General features: G+C 43.4%; 1 protein-coding gene across 1 annotated transcript; it reads right to left on the bottom strand.

Annotated features, from left to right (window-relative positions):
* Positions 1-1,237: 1,237 nt before the first annotated feature.
* Eif3b (eukaryotic translation initiation factor 3 subunit B) lies at positions 1,238-26,356 on the bottom strand. Its single transcript, XM_076840990.1, has 19 exons — positions 25,605-26,356; positions 20,294-20,486; positions 18,216-18,335; positions 17,846-17,903; positions 17,209-17,337; positions 16,603-16,760; positions 13,942-14,073; positions 13,794-13,860; positions 13,323-13,369; positions 12,025-12,235; positions 9,819-9,891; positions 7,907-8,029; positions 6,917-6,995; positions 6,158-6,296; positions 4,756-4,881; positions 4,175-4,252; positions 3,645-3,753; positions 3,360-3,478; positions 1,238-2,817 (listed from the first exon to the last, which is right to left on the bottom strand). Exons 1-18 carry the CDS (start codon positions 26,053-26,055, stop codon positions 3,375-3,377), a joined length of 2,397 nt encoding a protein of 798 aa, XP_076697105.1. The 5' UTR covers positions 26,056-26,356; the 3' UTR covers positions 1,238-2,817; positions 3,360-3,374.

The following is a 26,356-nucleotide window of genomic DNA, read 5'->3' on the forward strand; positions in this document are numbered from 1 at the left end:
CTCTCCAAGGGGCTGGGGATGTGGCTCAAGTGGTAGTGCGCTCACCTGGCATGCGTGCGACCCGGGTTCGATCCTCAGCACCACATACAAAGATGTTGTGTCTGCCGAGAACTGAAACATAAAAAATTCTCTTTCTCTTTTTTTTAAAAAAAAGAAAGAAACTCTCCAAGACCAAGACAGGAGCACATGAGCCAGTAACTGGAAGTCAGCGCAGGCTTCCTATCTGTGTACCACCTAATGCCATAGCAACCCCCATGTCCATGGGTCTTACTGGTCTATGGTGAGCCTGCCCTGACAGGCCTGCACCTACTCTTTGTAAGAGTTCCCCTCTCCCACCCTGAACACAGGAGCCGTAGCCCACCTCAGGGGCTGCCTCAGTGCAGCAGATCATGGTCATCTTGGGGCTTTCCCACTCAAGGGACAACCAGCAACAGCTAAAGGAAATAACCACACTGTAAATGCCCTTTTCCACATGACTCTCTCTCTCCTCCCACATGGTTCATCTGCACACCCAGGGCCTGATTAGAGGCTGCTCAGCTTGTATTCCTTGCTTATACGCTATGCTCAACTTTTCCACTGTAGTCCCTGGGGAAGGCACTGCCTATGAACCTACCTAGTGCAGCAGACTGCACTTGTCAGGCCATGCAGGCAGCGGGGTTGCAGGAAGACCCAGCCCAAAGTCAGAGATGCGCTACAAACAGGACAATGCCCTTGCGTGCTGATGAAGTCACACAAAGCCAGGGCCTGTGAAGCCCAAGTCTGAGCCCCCTCCAGGATCCCAACTAGAGCTGGACAGTTGGCAGAGGTGAGCCCCAGCTAATCAATCCCTTAAGCTCACCAGGAGCTCTTAAGCCTTCCTGTTCCATAAACCACTGTGCTGCTTTTGGAAAACCACTGGATGGTTCATGCGAGGGAACAGTTCACACTTGGTCATTTTCCTCTCCCCTTCTTGGTATCCAGATACCCTCCCTTGAGGGAGGGAGAGCAACCCTTTAAAAGCTAAGTCTCCCAACCTCTGCCCTGGAAGTAAAAGCCCCAGCCTGGTCAACAGAACAAGGCACTCTTTTTGCTTCATAGAGACAGGACCAAGACAAGGCTTCAGAGGGCCCAGGCCCACCCAACAGCCCCCAAGCAATGGGGACACCCCCTCCTCTGGCTCTGGAACGATCAGTTAACTTCCCCTAAAAATTGTCATCCTGGGAAATCCATCTCTACTTCAGAAGAGCCAGCACCAGTGTTTCAGAAATCCTTTTATTTATAAATCATGTAAAACAATTACAAATTAAAACAGTGAAAAAACTTTTAAAAGTTGTTAAAAACCTGTTAATGATAGAACAGTGTGCCGCCTTCTCATTGCCATGAAATTAGAAAAGAGCATTCTAGAGTTTGAAGCACTGAGAGTGAACAGGAATACTATAAAAATGGGTGCTGAGGGGCGAGGGACGAGGGGTGAGACATGGCAGAACTATAACAGTGACAGAATCTAGAGAAACCTGGAGAGGAAGTCTCACAAGAAGGGAAAGGTACAAAGCCCCTTCCATGCCCCAGGGAAACCCAGTCAGTCACCCTGGAGCCTCCATGACAGGCCAGATAAGCTTGGGGCACAGCCTCACTCCTGAGGACACTCAGCTAGGAGCTTGGGACCAGGCAGCAACCTCTCAGGGGCCAACTGAGTGTCTCAAGTGCAGTACTTGGCCTCTGTCCCTGCCTGTAGATCAGCCTATCCTGCCATCTCAAGCATGCCTTAGATTTGCAGATGTCGCATGGCTGTGGATACTAGAAAGCCCCTCCCGTGTGTCCTGCTATTTTAGCACAACTTCAGGCTCTGTGAGATGCAGGGAAGGAGGTGGGAGAGAATGCAATATCACAAGGCACAGATGGGTGGCAAGACACTACAGAGAAAATGACTGAAGCCACAGGGATCTGTTCTCTCCCTTCTCGATAGTAAAAGTAAATATTGTGACGACATCACAGTGGCTGAACTGATGCACTCAATACAAACTTTCTAACTCCAGAAAGACTAAAGGGTTCTCAGAAATGACATGCACTTTTTTTTTTCCCCATAGAATGAAAAAATTGAAGAAACTATTTTGGACCCACTAGACCAACTCATGGCTGGTAAGGCAGCAGAGTGGGTGGGAGGCTGGGTTCTCCAAGCTGCCATCAGGATCCCTGGAAGCCAATTGTATGTGTGGAGTGACTGACTGCCAGCTCCCCTGCGGGCAACCAGGCCTGGCTACAGACCCTTAGTCCTGGGAGAAGGGGAACAGAGGCACCAGAGTCAAGGCGCTTACCTACATGCAAAGAGGAGAAAAGACAGCTTTTTCATACAGGGTTGCTTTATTTCCACATTCAACCTGCTGAGAGAATCTGCCACACCTGCACCACGGAGTCCACAGCCATGGCACCTGAGCTCGGTGGGACACGGGCAGTATGCTGTCCCCCTGCCAGTCACCAGGACGCACCCAACACTGGCCCACATAGAGAATAGTGAGTCCTTGAACTAAAACCCAGCTCAGCAGCAGGTGGAACCCCTGGAACACCACCGCAGGAAGAGAGGAGACGACAGGAGCACTGCTGCGAGTCTTGCTCAGCAACCACTTGTGGTCGACAAATCCAGATGAGAAAAACCAAAGCAGTGCCTCGAAACCTCCCCACTGTGCACACCAGGGGTTTAAAGGCACAAAAAAGTGTCAGGATGGAAGAATCCCAGGTGCGTTCACAGCCCAGAGAGAGCGAGAGCACAGGTGCAGATTCAGAGTTGTGCAGGCTTTCTGCAAAAGGGTGGCCTCCGCTTCAGGGCACGATGTGGTGATGCTGCAACAAAGGGACAGGTGAACCACAGGAGGTGCCGCTGCCCTCCCCGCCGAGCAGGCCCCTTGGTAGCTCCCAGCGCAAACACCATCATTTGAGTCCATGGCCCACTGCAGGTAGCCACAAAGCACCCAAACACAAAGGAACTGTGTGGCTTAGTACTCCTGCCCCTAGACAGCCATGAAGTGAGGACAAGAGACAATCACTAAGCAGTTCTATCTCAGAACTGACAGTGACTGACATAGGGAGTCACAGCTGCTGTGCCCAACTCTTCTTCCTGTGGGCACCCTGAGGCTGTCCACTAGCAAAGCCCTCCAGAGATGGTCAGGCTGGACTTCTGTCTCTTCCCATCAACCTCATTCATAATCCAAGGTGTCTCATGACATCTTCTAACTGACCAGGTTTTCTGTCAGGTCCCTAGAGCAGCTCTGAACTTGCTCTTCACATTCCACACACACAGTCTTGGCTGACCCTGAGGCCCACTCCACCCACCTTCAACCAACATTTTCTAACATGGGGCAACAAAACAGCAAGGACAGTCTTACCACACAGTGCTCAGGTCACTCCTGGTTCCCAAGAGGAATCACCTCCTCAGTGACAAAGAACTCAATGGTCTCCTCCTCCCAGTCATCCACGTTGCTGTCCAGCTCGTCAGTATCCACCCCTGAGAGGACAAAGTGTGCTGACCCTTGGATCATAGATGCTCACCGGCAGCTGCAGAAGCTACAGCCACAGCCTGGCGTAGGAGAGAGGCACTGCACTAAGGAGTCGCACCACCCATGGGTTGGGAAGCCCTCTCCACTGCTGGACACCCTCAGAACCTTTGTTACCTCCTCTCAGTTCTAGACGTTCATTTTTCTGCTTCATGTAGAGTTCTTGGGCCGTTTTTCGGTATTTCCGGAAATCTTCCATCATGGTTCTCCTCCTCTCCACCAATTCCTAAGTACAGGTAAGTGGAAAGTCACAGAATTAACAGAACTCATCTTCATGTGCTTTTGCTTAACCTAAGTGAAAGCGTTCTGCCACAAGCAGCCTGCATCCTGTTGAGCAATGTACCCACCACTCCATTTACAGAGAACTCTTCCCGCAAGGAATATGTCAGTTCTCAGTGTTCTTCCTGTCCCTCTCCCTGACCCTATATTTGAAAAAGCAGCCAGCAACAAGGTCAAGGTGGACACCAAACCCAATGCTGCTGGCCTACCCCCTTGCCTTGCCCCAGAACAGGTCAATGGTCCAGGGGAGGAGCAGCGCCCACATCTGTCCCATGGAGACCAGTAGCACACCCTCCCCTACACCCACACTGGTTCTCCAGTGCCATGGCAGCTTCGGCATTCCCCTCAGTTTTCAGAGTGAGGCTTACCTTTGATGCTTTCGACTGGCTCAAACGGTCCTTCTGTTCAAAGATCTTGGAGTATTTTTTCAGATCCTTTTTAATTTGCTGAAACAAAACCAAGTCACTCAGGGTTTAACATTTAAAGCAAGAACCACAAACGCAGCCTTCAAATTTGCCAACATGAAACAACGCTCAGTGATTTCAGAGCGAGTCACCTGGTGCCACGAGGAACACCATGGTTTCCCTTTCACTTCATCCTGAGTGACTTTTTCCTGGGATTTCTATTTTCTTTAGTGTTGGTCTAATACCACTGACCTACTTAACAATTATGTAAATCCCAGATGTGTTTCTCCTAATCCCACACAGATTGTTAACAGCTCCTAGCATTTCTGTTCACCCCTCCCAGTTAATGCGGAATTTCCTTAAACAACCCGAAAATTTATGTTAGAATCCTGAAACTATTCTTTTCCATTTAGTCCCCACTGTTCTTGAATCTCTTCAAAGGCCTGTCCAGAAATATCCTGTTTCTACCCTCCACCACCACCTCCACAATCATGGGGAAAAAACAGGGCCACACTGCTTCCACTGAAGCTCAAGAGATCCCACACCTTTATCTGTTCCTGGCTGAGAAGTGTGGGGGGCCGTGGTCTCCACAGCAGCTGGCAGAAGCGATCTTTATTATTCTTCTGCAGAAGGCGTCCTTGGAATGTCCACAGCCAGTAAGCATTGTCCACCTACAACACAGTGTGTGCTGTGAGTCACTGCTCCAGCAGGGAGACAAAAGACCCTGGAACCTTCACTGCACATAATAGCAACCCTGGCAGCTACACAATGACATCCTGGGTATCTGAGATCCAATAGGGAAAAAAACAAGGGCCCCTCAGCAGGGGTAAACAAGACAGTGAACAAACGAGACAGATGAACTGCAGAACACAGCTTACAGGGTACTTGGGAAAGCATAAGCCTGTTTATTCCTACTGCAATAAGGAACTTGCCCCAGAATGCAAGTCACCTACCACCAGCCACATTGTTTTTTCATTCCTTAATGCAGGATGCAGTGCCTTAGCTCATGTGTTGGTATGACTCCTCACTGCCTCATTACTCTTTAGCTAAGTGAGTTATCTAGAACAGTGGCCAGCAGTTTATAAGGACCTTAAGTAGGTGTGAAAGCAGGCCTTATTGCGGTGACAGCTGAACAGGTCTGGACATGGGCCTTGACCAGGCACCCTAATCTGAACACAGAGACTGTGACTCAAGACACTGTTCCCAGAGAGATCTGGGAAGTTGGTGTTCCTACCAGTTTGTTGCCTCACTAAACAGAATCACCCCATTTGATCACAAAGGTTCCATCTGCGACGATCAGGTCAGATGTTCATACACCAACAAGAGACTCATTAAATACAAAGAGAAGTTCTTGGAAGACCTGGCACAATGAACTTGAGGTGGGGAGATGTACTTGTACTCTTGCAGACTGGCCTTGCAGGGAGAAACGCTCCCTTGAAAAGTCCTCAGGTTATGAATCTTTTGTGAGACTCCAGAGGAAACTGCTCAGCTGGGATGTACCTCCATACTACTCTCCCCCAAAAGGCGTGTGAGTAACACAATCTCAGCCTTCTCCAGAATCCCAGGCTTAGGATATGACTCTCCCCAGATGTTGCTCCTGTGCCAGGCTCCACCTTTTCTACAATTCCTGAACCCTCCTTTCACTGACACCAACCTTAGCTCTTTTGTCAAAGACAGAATGGAAGGGACTGGGGTTGTGGCTCAGAGGTAGAGTGCTTGCCTCACACATCTAAGGCCCTAGGTTCGATCCTCAGCACCACATATAAATAAACAAAAAATAAAGGTATTGTGTCCATATACAACTACAAAGAACATTAAAAAAAAAAAAAAAAGTTAAAAATAAGAATGCCAATGTTCTCTGATGGGATGGGAAAGGCACAACGCTCTTTTTCTTAAGGTCCCCAAACAGTCAGTTTGGTTCTCCTGCTGAGGCTTCACAGCCCCTACCTTATGGCTCCACCAGGACACAGAAGTGACCACATAGCGCCCAGTTGGATCCCACTCGACGTCAGAGGCCATGTAGTGCTCTGCAATGTTCATGACAGTACAGTCCGAAGTGTCGACAAATGCTAAGGCACCATTCATACTGCAGAGACAACACACAGCAGTCAGGCTCCACATATTCATTCCCACTTCCTTGCTCTGAGGGGCATGAGGGCCAGGGCAATATGCAGAGACCAGAAGCCAACTGACCACTGCTGGTTGTGGGGCACTATGCTACTGTTTCTGAAAAAAAGTGCACCAAGGCTAACCACGCCTCCCAAAATGGAGTAACAACTCCTCTTTGCAATAGCAAGGGAATTAAGCAACAAACTGATGTTCTTTTAACTGAGGTGTAAAATGCTAAATATCTTTACTATTTCTAAATATTCAACTGGTATGGTAGGGAAGTAGGGAAAAGAGACATTGAAAAGTTCTCATTGCTAAAAGATAATCTCACAGCTATCTAATTAAATAGCAGTCATGCTAGAAGATGTGGGACTTCCCATGAGGGTAACTAGATTGCTGGGAAGGTCCCTTGCTCAATCACAGAAGGATGTTCATACCCATCCATGAAATCTGCCTGATCTCACCCAAGTTTGGGACAGTGACACAATTCAACGATACCATTTCATCTCTTAAGCAAGAGAAAAGGGACATAGAGTCTACTACAACCCACAGACCTGGGTCAGGGTGTAGCTACAAAAACAGGACTGCTGGACCCACCTCCTCAGACCAGCCAGCACAACAAACTGCCCCTGGGGGCTCCAGAAGATCGTGTTTGCCTGCTGTTTGTCGAACACTTCTGAAAGGAAAGGAGGTGCCTGTGAGGAGCCTATGCATGGTTCTACAGCCCAGATACATTGTTACTGCTCTAGGCTAGGTCTGATAAAAACGGACTCGTACAGAATTCACACACACATCATACCATTGGTCATCTCTGAAAAACAATTTTAGAAAATCCATCATTTAGGTGCATCTAAGATGCAATCTATACTTTAAAAAAAAAAAAGAAAAAGAGCACAAGAGTTCTTTTTAGATGTAGAACATTATACATAGAACATTACATACATATATAAAAATTATATATGTGTAAAAATTTTTTTTTTTAATTTCAGAAGGCAATTTGACAAAAAATTGCCCTTATTATAAATGTTCATCATTCTGGCTCATGGTACCCATTAGGTGATCAGAGACATGATAGGCCTTGGGTCAGAAGGACCCCGAAGGCCAAGTGACATGCACATGTATGCAATCAAGTGACCCCCCCACCAAACACCTAGCTATAAAAGGACAAAATATAACTTCACTCAGACCAATGAAAGAAGATGGGGTCTGAGAAACCCCAAGTTATAAAAAAATCCAGGGTCACAGAAGCTTAGGCTCTGTGGTCATGAAGTTCCCTCCCATGAAGAATCTCAGCCTCCCTAATAAATGCACATCACCTGAACCATGGCTGCCTTCTCCCATGAAGAATCTCAGCCTCACTAATAAATGCACATCACCTGAACCATGGCTGCCTTTTCCCATGAAGAATCTCAGCCTCACTAATAAATGCACATCACCTGAACCATGGCTGCCATATTTACATCAAACTCAGGCCTGCTCAGAAGTGTGACCAGTTCAGTACACCACTCACTCTTGGCAAAAACCAAATCCTATCACCTACGCTCGTCTGTCAAGGAAAGGGGGCCCAAGATGGGCCAGGCCACTTACTGATGAGCTCAATCTTCCCATTGCTCTTCACATGGTAGAAAGAGACAGATATCCGTGGAGCTTCTCCATGTAACACAGCAAACTTGCTGCCATTAGGTTCCCAGGCAAAGGCTATGATGGTTTCTATAATCAATAAAAAAGTTAGCATCCTTTGTGATCATTTACGAGAACATTCTAATCAGTTAAGATGTTCACTATTCAACCAGATAAAAGCCCCCAAAGTTCTTAAAATTTACTAAAAGGCCCACAGAACAAGTGACAGCAAGAAAAGGCAACTATTACAGAAGCTGAAAGCAAAAGACTTAGCTGAACCCAGTGGTGCATGCCTGGAGCCCAGCACTCTAAGGCTGAGGCAGAAAGGTCACTTGAGCTCAGGAGTTCCACGCCACTCTGGGCAACACAAGACTTCATCATAAGCGACACAAGAAGCTGATCTAATTTGCATGAGATGCTTTAGGTGAAACTCATCCTCCGTCCCAGAAGCTCTTGCTTTCCTAAGAGTCACACCCACAGTAGGTCTGGCCAATGTTTGGTGGGCCTGAGGGCACCCCCTTCCTATACTCAATGCTAGGCCTGCAGCAGAATCTTTTTTTTTTTTTTAGTTTTAGATGGAAACAATATCTTTATTTATTAATTTTTATGTGGTGAGATTCAAACCCAGTGCCTCATGCATGCAAGGTAAGTGATCTACCACTGAACTACAACCCCAGTCCCCCGCAGTAGAATCTTATGACTTTTCTGCCCTGACACAATGGCCACATTTCACCATTTTTTCATTTCTGTATTTTCTCCTTTTCTTCATGGAAGAACAACAACAACAAAACAGAACACATAGTAATTTCCCAGATAAAGGCAAAAACAGCACTGTTCGTGACAGTAAGGAACCCTGTTACAAGTCAGGTTTTCTCATTAACAGTGAAACATGGATAATTATTCACTGGGAACATACACAGTGGGAATTCATGTTAGATTCCTTATTTTGACTATTGCTGCTCGCAACCTCAGAGACCACAGTATACACACAAAGATACACACGAGTCAAACGTCTAATTTTTTTTAAAAAATATTTTTTAGTTGTAGATGAACACAATATCTTTCTTTTTTTCTTTCTTTCTTTCTTTATTTTTATGTGGTGCTGAGGATTGAACCCAGGGTCTTGCTCGTGCAAGGCAAGCGCTTTACCACTGAGCCACAACTCCAACCCTCAAACGTCAAATCTTAAGCAAGGGGTGTGAATATCACTAGTTCAAGAACAGCCTCAGGAACTTAGTGAGACCCTGTTTCAAAGTTAAAAATAGGGCTGGGGATAAGCTCAATTGGTAGAGTGCTTGCCTCGCATACACAAGGCCCTGGGTTTAATTCCCAGCACTACCACATAAAAAAAGTAAACATAAAAACAGAAGACTGGAGGTATAACTCCATGGTAAAGTGACCCTTTTTACACCAAAATGTAAAAAGGAAACTCATTCAAGAAATCAGACACATATATATTCTTTAAGGTTACAAAAAACAAAAACAAAAAAGGCTTGCCTCTTGTTAGATCAAGAACTACTTTTATTTTCTGAGACACCACTTGTGATGCGTCTTAAATGTGGAAAGAAAACCCATTCTTCACATGTTCTCTTCTAAGTATGAAAACAACTACACCTCCTGGCTCCTGTGCTACAGGTCACAGAGGTGTGGGGGGAAAAAGTGGGGCAACTTTAACCAGCATTTATAAAACCTAAAGGCTGTTTTTTGTTGAAAAGGACAAAAGCCACTGCAATTCCACATGCTCAGGTCTAGAGATTGCTATTCACAGAGCAAGTACACCCTTTACAATTGCTTAGGGGGTCAGCTGAATGCTGCAGAAGTCAAGAGCAAAACAGTACAGGAGGCCCATCCCACCACAAGACAATAAAATGAAGCTTACCCTTCATCTCAACCACATCTACTGGTACCTGTTTTTCTCTCATTCGGAAGATTTCAAAATTTGTGACAACACCCTGATTTAAAAAAAAAGGGAGGGGGTGACATTCTGGAAATTGAAAGCAGGAGAAAAAGACTTAAAGAATTTAATAAAAGAATAAATTCTTACAACTAGTAAACCACTCCCAAATAACTGATGGGATTAAAATTCTCCCATGAAGAAGGGTGCCTGATGCTTATGAGTATAAATTGACACAAATGCAGCAGAGAACAGTGGAGACCTGTGCTGACTCTAACTACCCTGAGGGTATACTCACTGTGGCTTGTTTAAAGAAGTTCCCAAGTGCCCTTTAAGGTCCATTAACAGAGACCAAATTACATTGATACAGTGGAACAATCTGCACCATGATCTTTAAGCAGCAGTATGTCCAAAAGCAGGGCACTACACTACTCACCACAGCCAACATCCAAAAGTGAACATGAATGAAGTATTATTCAGTCATAAACAAGGATGAATGCTTACACATTCTCATCCATGCCAAAATGGATGAACTGTGAAGAGGTGAAATAAAAGATGTGACACAGAAGAACAGACTGTGGAAAGTATCCAAAATAGGAAAATCCATAGAGCCAGAAGGTAGATTACCAGATGTCCTGAGTGAGGAGGGATATGGAGAGTAACTGCTAATGGGTACAGAGTTTCTCGTCTGAGTGAAGAAAATGGTCTAGAATTAACAGTCCGTGGCTATATGACCTTGTAAATATACTAAAAGCCACTGAACTGGCTTACCACTAAAAGGTGAGTTTTATCATGTATCGTGTTAACTGCACCTTAAGAAAAAAAAAATTAATGACTTTGATGGTGACCTTTTGCTACTTCAAGGCTCAGAGATGAGGAGCATGCCCTGAACTTGGCCTTCATACCCAACCATGTCTGTCATTCATGGATTTATTCAAGCTTTTGTTGATCCTCTTTTATACTTTCAGACAGTATACTCTCTCAGGCAAAGAAGCTCCAGATGTGTACTAAATATTTCCTCATTCTAACTAACTTACAACTACCCCCCCCCGCTTTACCATCATATGGGTAATAATGAATAAAAAAGCTACATTCAACTTTCCTGTAATCCAGATGGTTGTATCAAATTTGTTTCTTGTATATTAAAGAGATTATTTTTTCCTAATTCAAATCTCATACACAACCTTCTCCAAGACATTATCATTGCTGACATTTTGTGAACTCTTTTCTAAACCCATTATTGTCCTTCCTAGAAATCTGACATTCTCCTGAATTACACTGAGTTACTCAGGCATGCCTAGCCTATGTTATTATATGAGGATAAGATTCTATGTCTCAATAAAGGAGAACTACCTTGAATATTGATTACATGATTCGTGAAAACAAATGTTGCCCTCAAAACAATAAAATAAGCAATACAATGTTTTAAATTTTAAATAGTTATTCAACTACTAATAAAATTAAAAGGGAAAAATTAACGGAAAGGGAAGGTGAATAATTCCACCAAAAGGAAAATTCAGGTAATTTGATAAGGCGAACAATAAAATGGTACAAATAAAAAATCTGGGTATGGAACTACGTAAAGAAAATGTTTTCTGTATTTAAAAAGAAAATGCATTCTTTTCTACTACCGATGTGAATGCTAAGCAACTGAGTGTATTATCTATTAACAAATAAAACAGAACAGGCTTAAAAGAATAAAGCCTCGCTGGGCACAGTGGCACAGGCCAGTAATGTCAGCAACTTGAGAGGCTGAGGGCAGGTGAATCATGAGTTCAAAGCCAGTCTCAGCAATTTAGCAAGGCCCTAAGTAATTTAATGAGACCCTGTCTCAAAATACAATTTAGAAAGGGTTGACAAGAGAGGTGGCTCGGTGGTTAAGTACCCCTGGGTTCAATCCCTGATACAAAAAAACAAAACACTAAAACCTCCATCTCCTCAGAGTTTTCATGTCAAAGATAATAAATACAGACCAGAAAGTTATTTCATGGAGAAAAGAAGTTATATTTCTCAGGTAGACTGTGTCAAAGAGTTCTTACTAAAGTATGCCAGCTAACTACTTTCAGTATGAAGTGGGGCTGAAAATAATCTCAAAATCTAAAAAATTCCGCTAACATCCTCCAAAAAAAAAAGACCAACTAGTTTACAACCAAGTACAAGGAACAACCTATTCCCTCTGATGTCCACTTACCTGGGTTCCTTTTGGAGTTCTATCTACTTTAACACACAAATAATCTCCATTTTTTTGCCAATGCAGCTTGCAGTCCACAACATTAAACAAATTCCTAACTCGGATCTCTTGTCTGGTAGGAAGCTGCATCAGGGTTACCCTGGCTGGAATGTCTTTGTCTTCAGGGACCCAAAAGGCTATTATGTTACCACCAGGAGACCAAGAAAAGTCTCTACAGGACAAAGAAAATAAAATGTTATACAAAAACTAAATTATTATAAAACTGAAAAAGGAAAGAACAGAACTCACTCTGTAAAAGCTACACTAGCATATGGACCAGCTAACACTAAACTGATACCTAGTTCACCACACACAGTACATTCCAGACTGTTGCAGGTACTCTGTGTGAAGTCTAGCTGTCCTTATAACCCTGAGGCGTCGTTACACTCATTTTGATTGTAAGAAAAACAGATGTTACTAATCCTACTCACTGTCACATAGCAGCTTGACTCCCACACTCTTAGCCACCAAGTACTGCTGCTACAAGGCAAGTAAAATTAATTTTAGGCTAATGGATCTAGCTACATGAAATTTAAAGGTTAATTAAGGTGCAAAAGGGGAAAGCACCCAAGTCAAAACTTGAAGAATTGGCGTAAATCCCTCTACCCTATAAATTTCCCCATAAAGTGGCTATTTTAACAAACAATCTGTGAGTTCCTCTATATTGAAGAACATCTTTTTATGTGCAAAATCCTGTTTTATATTTATTGGGAGCCAGGTCCTGATTTCATTATTAATTATAAGCCCAAATTATACCAAAGAATGGAAACACAAAAGGAGTAAGATACATCAACATCCTTGGACTAGGGGTAGTTTACAGTGGCAAGAGCATTCAGATGAATAAAAACATGAATGCTTGTCCATGACAATGAGAACACGCTGTGGTTCACTGGTACCTAACCACTCCCACTTCCCAGATCACTGGACCAATAGGGAAGATCTTTCATCCAATGCTCATCCTTAAGAAGCTGAAGCCTCTGTACCTGAAGAGTCTCCAGTTCAAAAACAGGTACAGCCCAAGACTATTTGGTTATGAGGCTGGGGCCCTAGTGAATTAGCTTAGTACCCTTTCACAATGCGAGGTTAGGGAGTAGACATTCACCTTTGAGGAAGCCCTCACCGACACCAAATCTGTAGGTCCCTTATCTGAGACTCCAGAACTGAGAAAAATACAGTTCTGTTGAAGTCACCTAGTCTATGATGTTTTATTAGAGCAGCCAGAGCACATTTATACCAATCTAACAGAAATTTTTACTTACTTTATTCCAGAAATCTTCAAACTCTTCTTGTCCAAAAGACCCATTGACTGCAAAAAAAGAAAAAAAAAAAACCAACGAGGATTATAGTTGAGTTAGATCATGCCAATGTCTCAATAGTACATGTAATTATTTAAAAAGGGAACGAGTACCCACTGAGTCTACCTGGGGAACAGTATAACACCAAGGGTAATAGGCAAAGAGGGCAAAACCACCTCCCCCTACCCAAAAGCAAAACACACACTTCCAAAGCCACTGCCTAAAGCACACAATTCAAGGCAGAAAACATTCAAGAGCTCCATCCAGAACATGAGAAACTGGGAGAGTATAGCACCCGTACCAGGTGTGTGTCGAGCCCCGCCTTCCCTTCACTACACCAGATTAAGGAAAAGCATTATATCCTTGAGCAAGAGTACTGACAACTATAAGCAACAGACACCTTAGTCTGTCTTTGAGATCCTTAAAATCACTCACAGGCGTTTCATAGATGCTAAGGGTATCAAGCGTCATTCTTGCAAAGAATTTACCATCATGGCTCCACCTAAGAAGAAAAAAGAAGTGCCAGGCTACCTTAATGAAAAAAGAAACAGCTATACACAGTTTACTGCTCTGATCTACTCACTTAAAAATAGGCCAATGGGCTGAGCTTTCACAGTGAAATCCTCTTTTTTTGTGCCCAGTAAGGATGTCCCAGATAATTATGGCCTGAGGGTCATCCTGAGTGTCCATCAGCGGGCTAAAAGTCACCAGGTATCTGAAAGAGAAGGAGACACGGTGAGGTTGTGACTTGGTGTACAATGAGTGTGATTCCCCTTGGTGGGGGCTGAAGGTTGAGCTCCAGCACAGACAGCTACAGGAAGTCACAGGCATAGAACACCCAGAATAAGCAGTCAAGACTTGAGGGATCAGCACTGTTCCCACACACCATGTTCCCCTAGAATGCTCTCTGATCCCTCAAAAAGCATTCTCAAAGGAGGGAGAGAAGCCAGCCTGCGCAGGTGTGAGACATTCATCCACTCTCAGTACCAGGGTGGTGCAAGAGTCCCCAAGAATGGGGTCTCCACCAAGATCAGCACAGGGCAGACTACACACACCCCAAATGAGAGTCTGCGTGAGTAGGTTGGCCCAGAGGAAGGAGCAGTGTGCGATTCTCACAGCATCTTTACCACTGTTAATTAAGACTAACCAGGTAAGCAGAACAGATGGACACAGGATCCAAAAATCAAATATACCTACAAAGGAAATCAAGTATACCTCCAAAGGGAAACATCAACTATTTACCTAACACCTGGTCCCTGTTCACACATAGTGCAGATTTCCTAACCAGACTGCCCCCTCTTCACAATGTGCAGCAGAAAAGCAGAAGCAAGCAGACTGAGAAAGGCAGGGCAAACAGCTTCTTCAGGGCTTTCAATGACTGCATCTTTTCCTGGTGTGGCTCTGACACCAGATTAATCAGCCAAATTAAAAATGACAGCTTGAGGGTTGTGGTTGTAGCTCAGTGGTAGAGTGCTTGCCACACAAGAAGGATGCACAGAGTTCGATCCTCAGCCCCACATAAAAATAAATAAAGATACTGTGTCCGTCTACAACTAAAAAAATTTAAAATAAATAAAAATTTTAAAAATCACAGCTTGAGTCACCTTTACCACCAGGTATGAAATTCCCTATTTGGATCTTTCAGACTGCCCTTAAACTACAGCAACTGATGAAGCCCTTAACTAAAAATAGACTTTTCCCACTGCAATTTATATAATCAAAGAATCCAACCATCCAAGCATTTCACCAATAATGAATGAGAAATCCCAGACTCTGTTCAAGCAGATCTAGACAAATGTGTAAACAAATCAATTATAACTTAATGTGGCAAGTTACAGGAATACAGGTGGAACTAGCTGCCTGAAGGAACTGAGAAAGGCTTCACAGTAGATAAAGCCTGGTATGCCTGTATGTCTCAGGCTAAGTGTCTCTATCAGTTTTAATATACTGTTGCTGAAATGAGACACATCAATTACTTTGAACCAGACATAAATAAAATGGTTAGGAATTAATTGGGTGCTCCAAATACACTACATAAAAACTATTATATCAATTTTAAGAAATATCCACCAGAATTTAGCTTACAAAAACCATAAGACTGAATAAGTTAAATGATGCCTCAAGTAATCAGACTGATCCAGAACATACAGAGTTTTTAGGGGGCTGGGGATATGGCTCAAGCGGTAGCGCGCTCCCCTGGCATGCATGTGGCCCGGGTTCGATCCTCAGCACCACATACAAAGATGTTGTGTCCGCCGAAAACTAAAAAATAAATATTAAAATTCTCTCTTAAAAAAAAAAAAAGTTTTTAGGATATCTGATTCTGTCTTAACAAGTCAATATGAAAATCAAACGACAGGGAAAGATGTCTTCAGAGACACAACTACCATACACAACATTTACACGTTAACCAGGCCCAGGTACAGAGTTTGCAACTATGTCTAAAGCCTCATACCAAACCACATATACTTGTTTATCTTTTCTATGCCACATATCTATGATAAGTTTAATTTATAAATAAGACAGTAACAAGAAAATAAAACTGTAATAATGTGAAACTACATTTAAGGGGAAACTACATAATGTTAAACTACACATACTGCTATGTTCCCAAAAAGGTCAAGTAAAAAAAGTTTTACATACATACACAGAGAAAATGACAAAGCAATAGTAACAGAACGCTAACTGAAGAATTTCAGTAGAAAAAGTTCATGGAAGTTCTTTGTATTCTTCCCACAATTTTCCTTTTAAGTTTGAAATTACCACAAGATAAAAAGGTTTTAAAAATTATTTCTAGAGCAGAGTGCATTGGCACACACCTGTAATTCCAGCAGCTTGGGAGGCTGAGATAGGAGAATCTCGAATTCAAAGCCAGCCTCAGCAACGGCAAGGCACTAAGCAACTCAGTGAGACCCTGACTCTAAATAAAAAACAAAATAAGGCAAGGGATGGGGTTCAATGGTTGAGCGCCCCTGAGTTCAATCCCTGGTAAACCTCAGCCCCCTGCAAAAAAATTATCCCTAGAGACTGGCAAGGTGATTCATGCCTTTAATCCCAGCAACTCAGAAGGCTGAGGCAAGAGGATTACAAGTTCAAGGCTAGCCACACAACTCAGCAAGCAACTTAGTGAGATCCTATCAAAATAAAAATAGGGATGTGGCTCAGTGGGTAAGCACCACTGGGTTCAATTCCAGGTACAAAAAAAATTAACCATAGAAGGCTGCTAACAAGGCTACCAGCTTACCTTTCACAAGGTGAGAAGTCAATGAGCTGAACCCCTGGGTGACTGAATCTCTGGATTTGCTTGAATTTCTCTCCACCCCAAAGAGCAATGCCTCTCTGATGAAAGGTTGCCAGGTAGGTGCCCTTTGGAGACCAACGCACATATGTCTCTGTCCATCTCTGTGGAAAAAGGTAGGGTCAGTGAATCTACCATATACTTCTCAGGACTCATTTCAAAGCTGGAAGAAGAATAAAAGAAGCTGTTCTCAAAAGAGTTATCTCAAAGGAAAAAAAAAAAAAAAAAAACACACCTGCTCTTCCGTTAATTTTTCTTTTCTTTTTTCTTTTTTTTTTTTTTTTTGGTACTGGGGATTGAACTCAGGGGCGCTCAACAACTGAGCCACATCCCTAGCCCTTTTTTTCATTTTTTTTTTAAAGAAAGTGTCTCCCTAGGTTGCTGAGGGTGGCTTTGAATTTGTGATCCTCCTGCTTCAGTCTCTTGAGCCTCCTGAGATTACAGATGTACTCCCCTGCACCTAGCTCTTTTGTTACTTTCTAATGGAAACAAAGTTCTACTTTGTTAAGGAATTGCAAAATAACTAAGGACCCATGGGCTGCAAATACAAACCGCTCTTTCTTCAATTGAGACAGGGTCCTTCACATCATTCCAGAATATTGAAGTCCGGTCTCCACTCTCAAAAATCACACTGTATTGATCTCTACATTCTGCCTCTTCCAGCCAGTAACGTAAGTTTCCCTTTAAAAAAAAAAAAAAAAAAAAAGGAGGGATTTAATAACAGTGCGTTACTTTTTTTTTAATGTTTTATTAGTTATCGATGGACCTTTATTTATTTATTTATATTTTATTTATTTATTTTTTTAAGAGAGAGTGAGGGAGGGGAGAGAGAGAGAGAGAGAATTTTAATATTTATTTTTTAGTTATCGGCGGACACAACATCTTTGTACGTGGTGCTGAGAATCGAACCCGGGCCGCACGCATGCCAGGCGAGCGCGCTACCACTTGAGCCACATCCCCAGCCCCCCTTTATTTATTTATTTGTTTATATGCAGTGCTGAGAATTGGGCCACAACTCCAACCCCTGGTGCATTACTTTTAATCAAAGAAAAAATATCATTTATAACTCTAACTCCTAGAGAGAGAACAAACTCTGTGAACGTCTTTAACTGCCAAGGAATAACTAACTTCAAATCAAAATATCCAGCATTCCTTTTAACTATTTAGATATGGGTTTTATACAACTTACCAGGTCTTTGAAAGGCTGTTTCTCTGGAATATCCCATTCATCACTGATCGTCATATACCTGGAGAACAGACACTGCTGAGCAGCACACACTGACGACCGGGTAGGGTTAGAGAACACAGTGCAAGCCCAGGCAGTGCTGCACCCCTCCCAGCCCACACCAGAGGTAGGGAAGGAATTAAGTGTCTGCTAGTGTTAGGACTGGTTAGGGGAGCTGCTGGACAAGAGCATGGGGCCAAGACTCATGACTGTCATTTTGTTTGACCAACAAGACATCTATGGTCTTAAGGCAGTAGCACCCACTGAGGAAGGGTGACCACTCACACACTCGCACATATCAATGTTCATGTTCCCCAGTCAAGTCTAAACTTACTTATCAAAATCGGTGAAGAGGTTAACCCGGAATGTGTGCTGCTTATCGAGCTTATAACCATCAGCGTTTTTTACAGCATCCACAGCATGGGCAGGAGACGCATATTCCAGGAAGATATACCTGAAGTGTGAAAGAGAGCAATTTCAGCTTGTGCACTCTTTTATAGTCATACACTGTGGCACAAGCAACTAGGAAGACTAAAGCAGGAAGATCATAAGTTTGAAGGCAGCAACTTAGCAAGGCCCTCAGTAACTTAGCAAGACCCTGTTTCAAACTGAAAAAATAAAAAGAGCTGGGGATGTAGCTCAGTGGTAAAGCATCCCTGGATTCAATTCCCAGTACAAAATAAATAAATAAATAAATAAAACACTAGGCAGTCAAACAAGAACCAAGTACAACTGACAGACCAAGTAGTTTCCCAAAGAAGAATGAAATTCCTAACTAGAGGATTCAAAGTTTCTACTTTAGGGGTTATAAGCTATAGACAAGATAATAAGAATATAGGAAACATTTGGTGATGTCAAGATGTGTACAGCTATGTCAAAACTTACCGAATATTATACTTTAAAATGATGTAGGTTTACTAGATATAAATTATCTCAGTAAAGCTGTTAAAAAAAGTCTACTATTAGGCTGGGGCTGTAGCTCAGTGGCAGAGCACTTGCCTAGTGTGCGTGAGGCACTGGATTTGATCCTCAGCACCACACACAAAAAAAAATAAAGTCATTCTGTCCATCTACAACTACATTTTTTTTTTTAAGTCTACTATTATGTATGAAATGCAAAGTTACAAAGGACCTCAGAGGATGTTAATTTTAAGAAAACTTATAGCACAGCAACTCCCGGACAAAAAAGTCATCCTTCAACCTACTTCCCAAAATGTAAAACGTCAGCAGCACCACCTCTACTTGATATTTTTTCCAGAAACAAACTATCCTAGGTAGTTTTAAAAACTTCAAAACTTTACTTAAAAACAACTTTATCATCTTCTCATTCCCATGAGATGACTGTGCTCTCAAAAGCTGGCATTTACATGAAAGACTAACGGAGAAGCTCTGACAAGACTGGGAGGCAGTAAACAAACTCCCCAAAACTGTTGGCAGCAGACACTGGACCATACACAGCACATCACCCAGTGCACCATGGGCAGGCAGTCTGCACAGCTCAACAATCTTGATTCCTGGGTATATAACAGAGAGGTACACACTTGCAGTGAGATTACAGGTAGGGGACTTTTATAATGGTAAAACACTGGGTTAAAAAAAACAGGAAAAGTCATAATAGAAAACCGTATCACAGTGTTTAAAATTTGCCAATATGGAGGACTAGGTTAGTTGCACAGGGTTAACCTAATGTGCTTTAAGGCTTGGGTTCTAGCCCCATCACCATAAAAAACAACATAAAGGAATCAGAATATAACTTATCGACATGAAAGATCTAATTCTGAACAGAAAAAGCAATTGCACTACCGTTATTTTTAAAAAATATACCACTCTTTTTGGTAACACTAATAAATGTTAATTAAGCAGTGATGCAACAATTTCACCTAGATTGCAAGAAGCACCCCATTTCAGAGATGTTAAATGTGGAATAAGAGGCTGGGGTTGTAGCTCAGTGGCAGAGCACTTGCCTGGCAAATGAGGCACTGGGTTCGATACTCAGTACCACATAAAAAATAAATGAAGGTATTGTGTCCATCTAAAACTCTAAAAAAAATTAAAATGTAGGATAAAAGGATATCAGCATAAAACTCCACATGTAAAATTTTCTTGACACTCTGCCAGCATCCAGATCAGCCAAACCCTTATCCCTGTTACTACTATGGGGGACAATTTCAAGCTCATCAGACTCTGACTCTTCCCAAGTCAGCAGCCAACACAAGTCACCTTGTTCATTCTACCTCCATGCTGACCCCAGGACCAAAATCCAGCTTCTGAGAGTTTCCAACTGGGGGTGGCCTAAATAAATGAATGCCCACTATTGCGGCATGCATTCACAGTGAGTTCCCACAACAGGTTATAATCATGTGGACAGCAAAATACACACATGGCATTTCAATGATAGGAGTGCAGACTTACCCTTTTGTCTTTCCATCCTCTTCAGGATAATAATCATTTGTGATTTTCCCAAACTTGGAAAAGATCTTGTGGATGACATTTTTGAGCTTCTCAAGTCGGTCAGGCCCCACCTGAGGAACATTGTCCACTACAATCACTGAATCGATTCCATCTGCTTCCTGGGGACGATCTTTGAGTACATCGCCAAGTAATTCTGTGTGAGTAAAAGAATTGTCAAATGACTTTCTGAAACCAAAAAATACATTAGCTTACTAAAAAGACTGACAAGTTTGGGGAGGGGGATCAATGATCTAATTTAAATGCTTTTACTATGACACAAAAAATCATGACCCAGTTCACTTCAAGATTTAAACATGAGCCAGTCCTGGTGGCTCATGTCTATAATCCCAGCAGCTCAGAAGGCTGAGACAGGAGGATGGAGAGTTTAAAGCCAGCCTCAGCAAAAAGCGAGGCACTAAGCAACTCTTGAGACCCTGTCTCTAAATAAAATGCAAAATAGGGCTAAGGATGTGGCTCGGTGGTCGAGCACCCCTGTGTTCAATCTCTGGTACCAAAAAAAAAAATAAAATTAAAAATAACAAAACAAACAAAAAAAAAAAACTTAAACATGGAAGAATCAAGAAAACTGTACATACTGCCTTTGATATAACTATAAACAGTCAAGATCTATCCACTGATTCTGGCAACAATGAAGACCTGAAAGTAATTTAAAAAATTTTTAATAATGCAAAATGCAAACAAGGCAGAAAACTTGAAGACCAAATACTAGATCTTCCAAAGATCCCTAGATTTCAAAAGGTTTCTAGCAATTAACTGGGCAAAATTCCATGACAGTGTCAACAATGCAGGACACTAAAGTAAGTTTTTCATGTTAGAGTTTAGCAAATATGCAAATATTGAGGTGCTAGAAATATTCACAATACTTTTGTTTTAGTGAATACAAATTACTAGAAAATTTAGGGAGGAAGAAATATCTTTTTAGTGAACTAAGTGAATAATTAAAAAGAGAAATAAATGTGTGGAGAACACCCACTTTCCTCCCACTCTCCAGTTCCAGACCAGTGCCTACTATCCTGTGCAGGTGAGCTATCCAGCCTTAGACCAGGGAATCCAACAAGGAGACAGGCCAGGGACTGTTTCAGTAAGCCTATCTTGCCTCTCCAGTCAGAGCCCACCACCAGGCACTATCTGCTAGAGCTGCTCATAGAATCCAAAAAACACTTTATGTTGCATGACCGATTTAAGTCACTGGCCACTAGTAATGGACTCAACCTTCAGCCCTTCTCCCTAAGATTACATAGTTTGTTCCTCTAGCAACCAGCATCCTCACCTCAAAGTTACTCAGGAATCTCCAGCCAGTAGTCACCTAATATAATACAAAAAATATATTGGCAATCCCAAGGTTATTAAGAGTTGTATGCCAGGAACCAAGGGCAGAGAGTAAAAGTAAATGCTACTTCCTATTATTTCAATATCTCAATAGGCTCTTGGAAGACAGTACTAAGGCAGACAGGCATTTAAACCCCAAAACTTCAGTTCTCAAACTTCTGCTGAAGAACTGATTCATTTCCATAAAAAGGCCAGCTAGAATAAAAGAAATGGAAGAGAAAATGAGTAAAAAGTATTAGGGCCAAAAAAAAAAAGAGAGAGAGAAATAAACAGGTCCCAGAAAGCAGCCTGGAGCCCACATACTGGTGGGTGACACAATGACCCTGGGGCACTGCCAACTGTTAAAAATACCGGACCTCCAGCTGGAGATGGGCACAAGGGAAGTAAAACTGAGTATCAGATGGAGTAAAGTAAATCCCATATTTTTTAAATTTATTTTTTGTGGTCCTAGGGATTGAATCGAAGGCAAGGGCTCTACCACTGAGCTATATCCCCAGCCCAAATTCTATATTTTTAATATGCATTCTATATAAGCACTAAACCCAGGTAGAGCGCCTAGAAAGCAGTAAATTACTAAGAGCTAGAAAATAAAGATACCTTTTAAAGCTGCCTTCAAAGCATACTCATCACATGAAACCACATCAGCAAATACAGTCAATATGAGATTACCAGGTAATTTTAAACATCATTGAAGAATGGCTTCTTATACATATTTCCAGTTGTTTGAACACTATACCCTAATTCATTATTATACTCAAGAATCTCAACATGCTAGTTAGGTGCAGTGGTGCACACCTATAATTCCAGCAGCTTAGGAGGCTGAGTTTCAAAAAGCAGCCTCAGCAAAAGTGAGGCACTAAGCAACTCAATGAGACCCTGTCTCTAAATTTAAAAAAACAGGGGCTGGGGATGTGGCTCAAGTGGTAGTGCGCTCGCCTGGCACGCGTGTGGCCCGGGTTCGATCCTCAGCACCACATACAAACAAAGATGTTGTGTCCGCCGATAACTAAAAAATAAATATTAAAATTCTCTCTCTCCTCTCTCTCTCTCTTTAAAAAATAAATAAATAAATTTTAAAAAATATAAAATAGGGCTGGGCATGTGGCATAGTGGTTGAATGCCCCTGAGTTCAATTCCTGGTAACCCCCACAGAAAAAGAATTTCAACATGCTAAACGTGACAGATGTCATAAAATATTCCATTCCATTCTCACAAGCTAAAGGTGAATTCTCTCAGCTTCTGTATATGTTTTAAATTTTCCACAAAAAAAGTTAAAGTAATTGATGGGGGGTGTGAAGCTCAGTGAGAGCACACACAGGACCCAGGTTCAATTCCCAGTATCCTCCCACCAACCCCTGGCCCAAAAATAACCACCACCTGAATTTCAAAATGAAGACTAGTCAAAAAGGAAAAAAGCTGAAAAGAGGCAGCTCAGAGAAACAGCAATCTCAGAAATCTTCACTGTAGAAACTGTAGTGGAACCAAGCACAATCGTGGTTTCAAAACAGAATTAAAAAGACCACTGAGAATAAACATAAAAAATGGCAATAATTTTTAAAATATTTTTCAGTTGTCAATGGATCTTTTATCATTCATCTATTTATTATTTAAATGCAGTGCTGAAGATTGAATCAAGGGCCTCACACAAGCCAGGCAAGCACTCTACCAACTGAGCCACAGTTCCAGCCCTAAAATGGCAATAATTAAAAAAAAAAAAAAAAAAAAAAGACACTGTAGTAAAATCTCTGGGTTATTTTTAAAGCAATGCTCACCATACAATTAGGAGGCCTGTTAAGCCGGATCTGAACTTACAAGGCTTATAATAAAAACCTCAGCTTTTACAAACTATGCCTCCTTCCCACAAGCTCAAAGCATCTACCTAGTCTATAAGAATCTGCCCGTATTTGGGAAGGGAATAAATGCAGTAACTACACAATGGGAGACCTATCTTGATCACTGTTGGGTTACTCCTGGCTCTTGGATTCCCCATCTGGCTCCAGAAAAAAAGAAACAATTTTCAAAACTAAATAGCAAATATACAGGTAAATAATATTTCATGAACCAAAGAAGATGACATTAGAAGTTAAGAGATTTTGTTCACATTTTTGTATGGCCAAACTCGAGGGGGCTCAAATTTTAGCCAGAACGGAAGATGAAAATTAAAGAATGAGCCAGGTGTGATGGCACATGCCTATAATCCCAGTGGCTCGGAAGGATCCCAAGTTCAAAGCCAGCTTGGCAAGTGACTTAGTGAGACCCTGTCTCTATAGAGTGAAAAACGGCTGGCGATATGACAGTGGTTGAGCACCCCTGGGTTTAATCCTCAACACCAAAACATAAATAAAAAAATAATTAATTTTTTAAAAAGATTAAAATGTGACTGTGGAACTGTGGTGCAGCTGAGGCACAGGCCTGTCATTCCAGCTATCCAGGAGGCAGAAGCAGGAGGATCCCAAATTCAAGAGCAGTCTGGGCAACTTAGGAGACCCTGTCTCAAAAAGAAAAAGAACAGGACAAGGCAGACTCTGCACGACTCCTCCTAAAAACAGTCCATTTTTTTAAAGGGAGACACTTCTATGGTCTTACCTTACCAGTCTATGGCCTTAAGAGTGGGGGAGGGGGGTGGCTCAGTGGTATAGCACCAACACCACACACACATATATATGTGTGTGTATATATGTATATATATATTGTAAAGAACACATACACTGAAAAATACATGGCTCCTCAGGACCAAGAAGCCTCCCTTCCCTATGGACCACATTGCAATATCAGGATCATACAGGCTCCCAGAAACCCACTAGGACTTCACCCAGCCTGGTTGAACTTATGATGTTAGCAGGGGGCGCGCCCACGCGGGCACACACACACCCCTCCAATCTGTGAGTGATGGTCTTAAAGAATGATTTTTTTAAAACTCAACTGCAAAATAAATAACCAAGGCTTCAAAATGAGCCTATAAACAAAAGTTAGATTAAAAAAACAAAACAGGGCTAGGATTGTGGCTCAGTGGCCGAGCATTTCCCTTGCATATGTGAGGGACTGGGTTCAATCCTCAGCACTACATAAAAATAAACAAAATAAAGATATTGTTTCCATGTATAACTAAGAAAAATTAGAAAACAAAACTGGTGTGTTAGATGCTGGGGTTGTAGCTTAGAGGTGGAGCTCCCACGCTTGATGGCAATGGGTTTGATCCTCAACACCACATAATAAATAAATAAGAATATTGGGATGGGGCGCGGGGCGGGAATTGGTGTGTTAAAGAAATCACCGGTCTGGACAAAGAGTCCGGTTATAATCCTAGTAACCTAGTTTACCCGAAGGGACACACTTCCTCAGGGAAAAGTGGCAGAATAGATGCTCACAGTCTTTATATCATAGTACGTGGTGTTTACTCTGCTCCTCACGCTAAAATATTTTTATATCAAAAAACTGTAAAACAACGATGACAGTAACTGGGAGCCGCTTAAAAATGTTTAAATGCCATTAAATCTGAAAAAGTAATGGTCTTCTCTGTAGACTTAAAAAAAAGAGGATGAGAACTTGGCAGGTTCTGCCTGGCACTGTTCTATTAAGAAATTAGTAGAACAACACTGCACCAAGTTCTGCACCACCTATCCCTTCGTTTCGGCCTGCTCAGATCTGGTTGGTCAGCTCCGGGGTCCTGGGCCCGGAAATGGGTGCATTCTGCTAGGCTCTGCCCCCCAGATGGTACTACTCATACACACCGAGCTCCTAAGAGCTCTCCGAACCCCGTCTGGAGAGGAAAGAGCAGGGTCCGGACACCCGATGCACGCAGCGACAGCAGCTGCAGGCGGGCACCCCTCCCGGCCTGGCTGAATTTCGCGCACACCCTCACCGGATTTGTGCCCAGGCAGGGGAACCAGCCAGAAGGTTCCGCCATGCTCACGCGCCTCACCTTCCTCGCTCACGTCGTCCACGAAGTCCTCGGGGTCGCTGAAGGAGGGCTCATCCGCCTCGCCGTTCTCCACCACGCGCGGCTCGGCCTCGGCCGCGCTGCCCTCGGATCCGCCAGTCTCCTCTGCCGACGCATGAGCCGGGCCATCGGCAGGCGGGTCGCTGACCTGCTCCGCCAAGGCAGAGCTCTGCGCGGGGGCGGGAAGCTCGGCCTGCGGCGCGGGCTCGTGGGAGGGCGGCGGAGACGCGGCCGGGCCGGGGACCACCTCCTCCGCCTGGGCCTTCAGCTCTGGCTCTGGCCCGGCCGCCGCCTCCTCCTCAGCGTCCTCGACGCGCGCCGCCTCGGGCGCGCCGGGCCCCGCCGGCTCTTCCTCCGGCGGCGGCTGCTGCCGCGCGGGCTCGGCCCGCTCTTCGGCCGCCTCCGGGGCCGCCACGTTCTCCGCGTCCTGCATGGGCCCGCGCTGCTCCTCTCCCGGCTCCGCGCCGCGCTTCCGACTCCCAGGCCGCCTCGCGCGCCCGCTAGCGCCCAGCCACGTGCGTACGACAGGGGCCCAACCAAGCTACAGCGGAGGGGCTCCCGCGCTGTGGTTCCTCGTGTCGAGCCCAGAGGAACGCAGTTACCAGAGAAAGTGTTCAGAAACGAGAGTAGCGCGGCGTCCGTGACGACAATGTGCTCGATCCCAAGCAACACGGCTTCATCCAGCAGTCCTCACACTCGCCGAAATCCACAACCATCCCATTCGTGAGAGCGGA

Source organism: Callospermophilus lateralis, chromosome 19 (genome assembly GCF_048772815.1).
Source record: "Callospermophilus lateralis isolate mCalLat2 chromosome 19, mCalLat2.hap1, whole genome shotgun sequence".
In the NCBI taxonomy this organism is placed as follows: Eukaryota; Metazoa; Chordata; class Mammalia; order Rodentia; family Sciuridae; genus Callospermophilus; species Callospermophilus lateralis.

What these genes read in the sequence shown, in the direction of transcription:
- Eif3b (XM_076840990.1), bottom strand. Translation starts at nt 26,055, where the DNA reads ATGCAGGACGCGGAGAACGTGGCGGCCCCGGAGGCGGCCGAAGAGCGG. An exon ending in CTCTTCACCGATTTTGATAA is followed by an intron (nt 17,904 to 18,215) that starts GTAAGTTTAGAC and finishes TCTGTTCTCCAG; the next exon opens with GTATATGACGATCAGTGATG. An exon ending in GACTTCTCACCTTGTGAAAG is followed by an intron (nt 14,074 to 16,602) that starts GTAAGCTGGTAG and finishes CTTCTCTTTCAG; the next exon opens with ATACCTGGTGACTTTTAGCC.